Source organism: Cherax quadricarinatus, chromosome 91 (assembly GCF_038502225.1).
Source record: "Cherax quadricarinatus isolate ZL_2023a chromosome 91, ASM3850222v1, whole genome shotgun sequence".
Lineage (NCBI taxonomy): Eukaryota > Metazoa > Arthropoda > Malacostraca > Decapoda > Parastacidae > Cherax > Cherax quadricarinatus.
Window position 1 is genome coordinate 4,422,260 of NC_091382.1, and position 10,898 is coordinate 4,433,157.

Genomic DNA, 10,898 nt, shown 5'->3' on the forward strand with positions numbered 1-10,898 from the left:
TATGATGAAGTGACTAATTCAGTCTATTGATCATCTAAACGAACAATTGTTGCTACTTTTGCATATACGTCAAACAATTATTGCTACTTCTGCATATACATCAAACAATTACTGCCACTTTTGCATATACGTACAAGTAAGTATCATCAAACAATTTAATGTTTAAAATTTGTTGCAAAAACAGATTTGTGTATATTTTTAAATGAAGTACGTACAGTATTATGCACACTTTCCCTCCCTCTCTGGGCCCTGGCCATTACTGAGGTCAGAATCAAAACTAAGCATAATTCATCTCAGAAATAGATTCAGAACTATTGATAACTCATGAACAAACCTTTTTTCTGTAGTTCTGAAAAATAATCGGAAAACATAAATCCAGTGTTGCCAACTAATGCCATAAAAAATTTAAAAGCTGGAACTAAAGTTTTAAATTTGGACACTTCATGGGAAACAGCTTTTTTTTATTATTCAGTGTCTCAGTTACAGAGCATAACCTTTACGATCTGCAAAAAAGTAAACTACGTCAGTTAAATTGAGGAGGAAATGCTCTGGGTGTAGCCAAAGTGTTAACTTTCTCAGGCATTTACTGCCTCATCAATCATCTTTTCATTTCTACCGAAAGCATAACACTGACAAATGGCAAACAGATAATTAAGTGAAATCTTTACTGACACAAATTTTCACCCAAGAGTGGGCTTTATCAAGTACTGTAGATGAATAAGATATATTATAAAGAATATATAGTACATGAGAGAGCCCACTAGTGGGAAAAACACAAATCAATAAAGAATTCACTGTACTAAATGTGAATCTTTATTCATTACTGTGGACACTAAGTACTGATAGCATTTGGAAAAAAAATCTATTTATGTAAGCATTAAATTTAGGCTCCTGATGATGAATATTAATTTAGGCTCCTGGTCATGAATATTAATTTAGTCTTCTGGTGATGAATATTAATTTAGGCTTCTGGTGAAGAATATTAATTCAGGCTCCTGATCATGAATATTAATTTAGGCTTCTTCTGAATATTAATTTAGGCTCCTAGTGATGAATATTAATTTGGGTCTCTGGCAATGAATATCAGTTTAGGCTCCTAGTGATGAATACTAATTTAGGCTCATAGTGATGAATGTTAATTTAGGCTTCTGGTGATGAATATCGATTTAGGCTCCTGGTGATGAATGTAAATTTAGGCTCCTGGTGATGCTAAAAACTTAACTCCTGGTAACTGAAACACAGGCAACTTGATCGATTCAGAATTTTAGCCAACAAAAAAGTTTATCTTACTGGCAGCAACTTGCAGAAGCCATTACAAAGAGCTTGGGGTGATAATAAAGAGCATTTTTCAAGCATTTCGCTTATATTTTCTTTTCTGCCATATATAACCTTGTGAGTTATCCATTAATTTATTTAAAATGTAGAAAACACTAAAAAATTATTAAATCCAGAGAGGACACTCACTCAATTTAAAGAGATTGAACTGGCCTAACACGCAGCATATGTCACGCCCAGTCATGATGGGCACGTCACGGTTGTCTGTAATCAGACAAACATGAAAGGTTGTGATTGCATGGTGCCACAGTGACCTCTCAGCCTTGGGGCATGTAAGGTATTCTTTCAAGCACAGTAGTTGTCTCCCACCAAATCAAGGTGACAAAGAAACAAAAAACACATTCATAGTTACTTCTTCCTTAGATGTTTTTCCAGACAGGCACAGATGTCACAATTCAAATGGCTCATCCTACCAAAACATCACCTTACATCCACTGAAGTACACACATTGTATTTCCCCACTTCCAGAACTCAATAAGCAAACCAGTTTCCTCGAATCCCTTGTTCACATTTTATATCCCAGCAATCATTTGTCTACACTCTGCTCTAACGTGTCCACACATGCTTGCTGCAGCTCTACCTCTTGCAACAATCTTCACACTCTACTTCCATCTCTTCCTGGAAAGGCTTTTGCATCTATACCACCACCACTACAATTGTACCTCTACTAACTTTGCTGCTACTACTATGGTTACTGCAGCTAATTTTATGGCTACTACCCCCACCACTCCACTTACCTTCCACACTCACCCTACCTTATTATCTTTAAGTCTTCTATACTTTTCTCTCCCCAGTTATGATTTGACAACAGTTCAAGAGGAACTGAAAGACCATTATGAGGGTCCTTGCCTAAGTATGGTCTTTCGGTGAATTGTTTCAGCCACAGTATGGTCACTTTTTGTTCATCAATTATTCATTTCTTAGAGTCTGTACTATATATATATACACACATTCAAACCTAATATCAACATTTCTTTGTTCTTCTTTAAAGTAAATGCACAAATAAAAAGAAATTACTTGTTCCTTGTTCCCAGCATTTTAGTCGCTTCTACATCATGCATGATTTGTGGGAGAATTTCAACCCACTTATCCATGAAAATTATATATGCGCAATAGAACAGCCATTTTATTTTCAGTCTTTCATGCAAAAAAAAATTGTATAAAAGCAAAGCTCTGAATAAATCCAGGTGACTTAAAGTCACATACACTTCATATGCCACAACATCAATTTGCAAACAGTAAAATATGAAAAAAGCTATCAAGTCATATTATTTTTAAAACTGAAATTCCTACTTATAATGATTTATGCTTTCCCATGGTCACTGTTCTTATCGGTTCCCTTAATATATTATGTAGTCCCTCGTTTATCCTGTCAACTGCTTCTTACGAGTTATTAAATACTGCAATCTCTTGCTTTACATAGGTCTGTTGTAAGTAAATTTGATTTTATGCCTTACCCTGATCTGAAAGTAAGCCGTGGAGGCATTGACTCCTGGAAGCATCCTTCAGGTATCCTTCTACCCCATTTCCACTATTTATTCTCTATTTGGGAAGATGTAATGAAAATACCTTTAATAAAGAATTAAGTATTGATTACCTGATTGAAATTACAATACATCTGCTTGAACTTAGGTTAGGTAAGGTTTGTCAGGAAACAGGACAAGTGTTTCCCGACACAGGTCTTAGTCATATGATGACCCATAGCTGGAGCTTTTGGTCAGCTGACCAAGACCTTCCACTGTCTTACCAGTCCACCCCTTTAAAAATTATGGTTATGATTATATATACATGTATATGGGCTTGGAATGCATCTACAATACAAAGAGAGACCTGTAGTGGATTGTATCCATTTTCAATTACAAGTCTTTGGTTTTATTCTGTATTTCTACCAATAAAATTATGAACTTATTTGTGTTTTGTATTTCAGTTATAGCAGTTTACAGTGTTTCACCAATATTGCCAATCTGCCTCCTCTCTCTTGTCCCTTCTGCAAAAACTGTGCAGTTTGTTTCAAAAGGCAGAGTAACTCATTTAAAATGTTTATCCAGTAGTCACCAATATGTATTTACCTACATGTGGTTGCAGAAGTCAGTCTTAGCTCATGGCCCCCACCTCTCAATTTGCCACTTGCTCAATTCAGCTACTTGTAGCCTCATGGGTGCTACTGTACTTGCTCTCAGAACTATGCATGGAGCCTCCCTCCACTACTTTGTGAAGATCATTCCGCTTCCCAGTCACACTGAGACTGAAGAAATACTTCCCAACTTCCCAGTGGTTCATCTGTCTTTTACTCCCCACTGTGCCCCCAAGTACCCATATTTCACTCCTTAAATGGCCTATATCCCTATCTTTGTAATTATTGTTACAGTGGCAAAACTATGCTTGTGGTAGCCTTTATTCAGCAACTAGCATGTCATAAAAAAATTTTCCAGTAGCTGAAGCATCTACTATCTCTTCTTGGGAAACATTCCAACTGTCTACCATTTTATGAAATTATTCCAATTACAGATTATATCTATACCATTCAAGACTGCAGTTTTAGAAGGTAGAAAGCATCTATAAAATAAACAAATGGAGTAATTAATGCCAAAAACATTTTTCAAAAGCATGTCAATAAAACAGCATTACAAACTAACATTGATTAAGATAAACATTATAAAGAAACTTACCATGAAGGGTTGATGGTACACATATAGATTTCATCATGTTTTTCAAACTAACAATCATGACATGTAATAGATGGAATGAGTCTGTCATGCGGTAAGCCAAGTCTTGATCGGAGAACAGCTGCACCGAGACATGGACAACACGGTTGCTTAGAGTTTCAGAGTCGGTACTTTGCACTAACATGACCGAAATTCGACTGTAGTGTTGCACAAATGCTCTGGCAAAAGCATCCTGGAAGATAAAAAGAATGTATTGTAGGCTTTGGATAATGTAAAATGCCTAATATTAAAACAAAATATGAGGAAGTATCACAGAAGTATAATTTTCAAGATGAATGAACTAAATTCCAGAAACACAATAGAACACTGGAAGTTGAAACATCCTGAGTTAGGGACCTACTGTGTTCTACCATGTTAAACACTTTATGTACTTGCTTCTATATTCTTTCATTATAATACTTATTTTTATATATTGGTAGTCTCCCACCGAGGCAGGGTGACCTGAAAAAGAAACACTTTCACCATCATTCACACTATTACTACCCTGCCAGAAGTGCATAGGTATAAGAGGGTAGATGATCCTCCAAACAGCAAACATCCCAAACCCCTCCTTTAGAGTGCAGGCACTGTACTTCCCACCTCCAGGACTCAAGTTCAGCTAACTAGTTTCCTTGAGTTATAAATGGCTATGTTATGTATCCTTTCTTTCTTCTTTCAACAAACCAGCTGTACCCCACCGAAACAGGGTGGCCCAAAAAGAAAAACGAAAGTTTCTCTTATAAACTTTAGTAATGTATACAGGAGAAGAGGTCACTAGCCCCTTGCTCCCAGCATTTTAGTTGCCTCTTATGACACACATGGCTTATGGAGGAAGAATTCTGTTCCACTTCCCCATGGAGTTATGTATCCTCTACTTAGAAAGTATGTAACAGAAGTACATACAAGTGTTCACTTCCTGGATGAACCCCAATTCTAACATATTGGTCATTTTTCAAATGCTGCAGTTAACTTAATTTTACCCATCTGTCACTCTGGCATAACTTGATAATGGTCCAAGACAGACTGAAAAGTCATCTAAAGTTTCCTTCCCAAAATGTGGGCACTTTGTGAATTGTTCCAACCATAGTAAGTACAGTATTGTAATTTTTATTCCTGTGTAATAAGTATTTTATAATAATTAAAAAATAATAATACACATACAACAGTCTTACCTCATATTCTGTGTCTGGGAGCATATTCAACAGCAAACAAACAAGTTTTTGTGGAAACTCGAATTTTACAGTCCAAAAAACTATTTCATCTAAAAAAGTCTTGTGTATAAGTGGGCCGTTTAGAGTCACAACATCTGAAACAGAATGTGTAGAAATCCAAATTAAAATTTTGGGTCTCATTTACTCTGGCTACTCAGACTGTAGTTTAAATATGAGTTACGTAAACTTTTTAACAACATTAGTTGGTTGTGCAATTCAGACTTCAGTATTTTGGGCCTATGGGAAAAAAGTTTTCTTTTGCAATAAAAGAGTCAATTTAACCTAGAATCTGAGTTACATTCAAAGTTTAATTAGTTTGGGTTATATTTCCTTTTTTATCATTAAAACAGTTTTTCCCTATAGACCCAAATTGTAACTGTCTCCATTACACAACCTATTAATACTAAAGAATTTACATAAGAAAAAACTGAGCAGCTAAGCTAAATAATGACCAGGTTTAGATCTTCAACTTAAAACTAACTGCTGATGAGAGAAATGAGTTTGGAAGTGTGCAACAATTACAATAAATCATAGTGATGATTGGTTTTGAAAACCGACAAGTGAAGAACTGAGAAACTTATGCAACATATGGAAATTTCTATTGAAGAAATGTTTCGCCACACAGTGGCTTCATCAGTCCAGTACAAAGCAGGAAGGTATAAGGAGAGGAGGAGGGGTTTGAGGTAATCAGTCCCTCAGCCTGGAATCGATGTGTTCAGTCCATCACTCTTGTAGGAAGTACAGCATAGGGCCAGGGAGGTGGCTTATATACTGCAGTCAGGTGAGTCGAAGCAGGAGGAGGCGGGATCACATTCTTCAACACTTGTCCAACCTTTGGACGAAGACCTACTTACACTAGTGGAAGGTACCACTGTGATCCCACCTCCTCCTACTTCGACTCGCCTGACTGCAGTATATAAGCCACCTCCCTGGCCCTATGCTGTACTTCCTACAAGAGTGATGGACTGAACACATCGATTCCAGGCTGAGGGACTGATTACCTCAAACTCCTCCTCCTCTCCTTATACCTTCCTGTTTTGTACTTGACTGATGAAGCCACTGTGTGGCAAAACATTTTTTCAATAGAAATTCCCATATGTTGCATAAGTGTCTCAATTCTTCAACAATAAAGCATTACTTGAAGTACACTTACTGCGATAGCTTGGAGAAAAATCAGTTTGAAAGTACACAACACTTATAATAATCATCATTACTCGAAGTACACTTACCTTGATATCCTGGAGGCACTTCTCCAAAAGGAATACTGTTAAGGGCATCCTTATACAACTTTCTGCTTTGAGCTTGATATTCTTTATTTGAATGATTAGATGATGACCGAGTCAATTCGGAATAAACCTGAAACAATAATTAAGACATAATAATCAAACTAATTACCCAGGTGTACATAGACATTTATACTTCATACAAATGAAAAAAAGGTACGTGAGGCATTACGTAGAATGAAAGGGGGTAAAGCAGCTGGAACTGATGGGATCATGACAGAAATGTTAAAAGCAGGGGGGGATATAGTGTTGGAGTGGTTGGTACTTTTGTTTAATAAGTGTATGAAAGAGGGGAAGGTACCTAGGGATTGGCGGAGAGCATGTATAGACCCTTCATATAAAGGATAAGGGGACAAAAGAGACTGTAAAAATTATAGAGGAATAAGTTTACTGAGTATACCAGGAAAAGTGTACGGTAGGGTTATAATTGAAAGAATTAGAGGTAAGACAGAATGTAGGATTGCGGATGAGCAAGGAGGTTTCAGAGTGGGTAGGGGATGTGTAGATCAAGTGTTTACATTGAAGCATATATGTGAACAGTATTTAGATAAAGGTAGGGAAGTTTTTATTGCATTTATGGATTTAGAAAAGGCATATGATAGAGTGGACAGAGGAGCAATGTGGCAGATGTTGCAAGTACAGTGGACCCCCGACTAAAGATATTATTTCAATCCAGAAGTCTGTTCCCATAAGGAATATTGTGAATTAGATTAGTCCGTTTCAGACCCCCAAAAATACACGTACAAAAGCACTTACAAAAATACACTTACATAATTGGTCGAGTTGGGAGCTGATCGTTAGTCGGGGGTCCACTGTATATGGAATAGGTGGTAAGTTATTAAATGCTGTAAAGAGTTCTTATGAGGATAGTGAGGCTCAGGTTAGGGTGTGTAGAAGAGAGGGAGACTACTTCCCGGTAAAAATAGGTCTTAGACAGGGATGTGTAATGTCACCATGGTGGTTTAATATATTTATAGATGGGGTTGTAAAGGAAGTAAATGCTAGGGTGTTCGGTAGAGAGGTGGGATTAAATTTTGGGGAATCAAATTCAAAATGGGAATTGACACAGTTACTTTTTGTTGATGATACTGTGCTCATGGGAGATTCTTAAGAAAAATTGCAAAGGTTAGTGGATGAGTTTGGGAATGTGTGTAAAGGTAGAAAGTTGAAAGTGAACATAGAAAAGAGTAAGGTGATGAGGGTATCAAATGATTTAGATAAAGAAAAAATGGATATCAAATTGGGGAAGAGGAGTATGGAAGAAGTGAATGTTTTCAGATACTACTTGGGAGTTGACGTGTCGGCGGATGGATTTATGAAGGATGAGGTTAATCATAGAATTGATGAGGGAAAAAAGGTGAGTGGTGCGTTGAGGTATATGTGGAGTCAAAAAACGTTATCTATGGAGGCAAAGAAGGGAATGTATGAAAGTATAGTAGTACCAACACTCTTATATGGGTGTGAAGCTTGGGTGGTAAATGCAGCAGCGAGGAGACGGTTGGAGGCAGTGGAGATGTCCTGTCTAAGGGCAATGTGTGGTGTAAATATTATGCAGAAAATTCGGAGTGTGGAAATTAGGAAAAGGTGTGGAGTTAATAAAAGTATTAGTCAGAGGGCAGAAGAGGGGTTGTTGAGGTGGTTTGGTCATTTAGAGAGAATGGATCAAAGCAGAATGACATGGAAAGCATATAAATCTATAGGGGAAGGAAGGTGGGGTAGGGGTCGTCCTCGAAAGGGTTGGAGAGAGGGGGTAAAGGAGGTTTTGTGGGCAAGGGGCTTGGAATCCAACAAGCGTGCGTGAGCGTGTTAGATAGGAGTGAGTGGAGACGAATGGTACTTGGGACCTGACGATCTGTTGGAGTGTGAGCAGGGTAATATTTAGTGAAGGGATTCAGGGAAACCGGTTTTTTCATATAGTCGGATGTGAGTCCTGGAAATGGGAAGTACAATGCCTGCACTTTAAAGGAAGGGTTTGGGATATTGGCAGTTTGGAGGGATATGTTGTTTATCTTTATATGTGTATGCTTCTAAACTGTTGTATTCTGAGCACCTCTGCAAAAACAGTGATAATGTTTGAGTGTGGTGAAAGTGTTGAATGATGAAAGTATTTTCTCTTTGGGGATTTTCTTTCTGTTTTGGGTCACCCTGCCTCGGTGGGAGACGGCCGACTTTTTGAAAAAAAAAAAAAATGAAAAATGAAATGAAAAATAAAAGTGAAAATCAAGACAATGTATAAAACATTCTCCAGTTATTAAATCACCACCTTGTCCTCCATCAGATATTCAAAACATGGAGCATGCAAATTACAGATTCTTTCTTGCATTATGAATGAGATCTTGTTGGGTTACATTCATGAAAACAGCTGTGATAACTTAAATTTCCTCTACTTTTTTCCACATGAAGTTCACTACAGGTTGCATTTTCAAAAACCAACCTCTTCTATTATAAATATTCAGTAGAGTGCATAAAAGCTGAACACATGAAACATGCTGCTGATGATGCGAATTAAAACATCACATAAGGCAAGAACATAGGCAAAAACAGTGATAATGTGTGAGTGTGGTGAAAGTGTTGAATGATGATGAAAGTATTTTCTTTTTGGGGATTTTCTTTCTTTTTTGGGTCACCCTGCCTCGGAGGGAGACAGCAGACTTGTTGAAAAAAAAAAAATAAGGCAAGAGCTTATCTTGTACATGTTTCACTCATGACACTATCAGGCCAATAAAATAATGATGTTACGGTCCAACTTGGACCATTAACTAATCACACACAGTGTGTGACTAGTGTGTGTGACATCATCATAAGCTTCTTTCTCCTATGTGCAGGTTATTTGTGTGTTGATCCAGTCATGGCACTGTGCCTTCTTGTTCTTTCTAGAGCATCTATAAAAACTCCAACTTTTGTATGCCTTCCATAGATTTCATTAGACTAGTCCCATTCAAAATGTTTATAGTAAATGGCTTATTTTAGTGTTGTTTACTTATTCACATCAACTAAGACAACAACACCTGAGAAAAACAGGAAAACTCACTTTTGGATTGCACAACGATTTTGTCATTGTTTTTCTCATAGCAGCTCCCAGACGACTGAGGTCCTGCAGAAGATCTAAAAACAATGATGACTCCTCCATTGCCACTAAAACCTGGTCTAGTGTTCCCAAACTGGAAAAAGTAATTGCACATTCACAAAAATGGTTAAGAATACTCCGCTATTCTTTGTAATATTATGTTGTATGTTATCTTACAATGATATGGATACTTTACTATTATTAAAAATCAAGGAGCACAAGAATATTGTAGCTCTAAGATACATAATGACTAAACTCTATACTGTATAATATTATCAGGAGATACAAAAGAATTGGAAAGGATAATTTCGTAATACAAGAGAGGAAGAAAGGAGGCCATAACTATTAACTAATGAAGAAAAGGAAGCGCCAAAGAAAGAAGAATGGAATTAGTTACAAGAGGAGGTAGTACATATGTGCTACAACCACTGGAACTTCAAAAATTTATGTGGTGAATTAAATACCAAAGATGGGACACCACAAGCTTAGGAGCATCTGCTCCTGCAGCTATAACAACCAATTACAAACAGGGAAATAACGTACATATTTACATGCAAAAGAGAATATGAAAAAAAAACATAGGAGCAAGACAAATTAATCTCCAATTCAAGTACAGTATTGTACGTATTTTATATTAAAGAAAAGAACATGAAAAACAAAATACAAAGAAGTAAGGTCAGCAACAAGGTCACTGAATCAGAGAAGGAAATGTGTGATAAAAGTCAGACAAAGGACATTAATAGAAAAAACAAGGAGAGATGAAATGCTAAGCATCGAGCAGTTTAATTTTAGGTCAGCAATTTGCTGTACTTTATATCAAATCTACTAAGTTACTGTACTAAGAAAGCCAATGAGAAAAAAACAGAAGACACAGATGGATATACTGCATGAGTTTTAAAATATCTTTTGACAGAGTGCTTCATAAGGGACTAAATTGGAAACTACTTTACAAATTTTAAGTGGAATAAAATTCAAACAACAAAAATGAATAGGAATTTAATGCATAAAAGAAAAATGAGTATAGTGATAAAAGGACAAATTTCCTCACATATGAAAGCCACAACAAACAAATATTTTCCTTTACCTGTGTTCTCGACAATGCTGTATAAAGCGTAGAAAAATTCTAGGCATAAGCGCATCAGCAATTGCTAATAAATCTGGTGGTACTTCTGGCTTGTTTAATTGTGCTTGCGACCCATGTCGATGACAAAACCTGCACCAAGAAAACAAAACTGAATGCAACACAGAGTAAGATAGTTGCGTACAAATCTAATAAAATCAGCGTGTTAGTGCTAGC

General features: G+C 36.7%; 1 protein-coding gene across 3 annotated transcripts in view; it reads right to left on the minus strand.

The window, feature by feature from the left end:
- Positions 1-10,898, minus strand: part of Ubr3 (Ubr3 ubiquitin ligase) — a 187,638-nt gene that overhangs the window by 51,504 nt on the left and 125,236 nt on the right. For all 3 annotated transcript variants that reach the window (XM_053800052.2, XM_053800053.2, XM_053800054.2), the window contains 5 exons: positions 10,686-10,814; positions 9,566-9,695; positions 6,481-6,607; positions 5,213-5,346; positions 4,005-4,233 (listed from right to left, as the gene is read on the minus strand). In XM_053800052.2, coding sequence (XP_053656027.1) covers positions 4,005-4,233; positions 5,213-5,346; positions 6,481-6,607; positions 9,566-9,695; positions 10,686-10,814 — 749 coding nt within the window. The remainder of the gene's footprint in view (positions 1-4,004; positions 4,234-5,212; positions 5,347-6,480; positions 6,608-9,565; positions 9,696-10,685; positions 10,815-10,898) is intronic.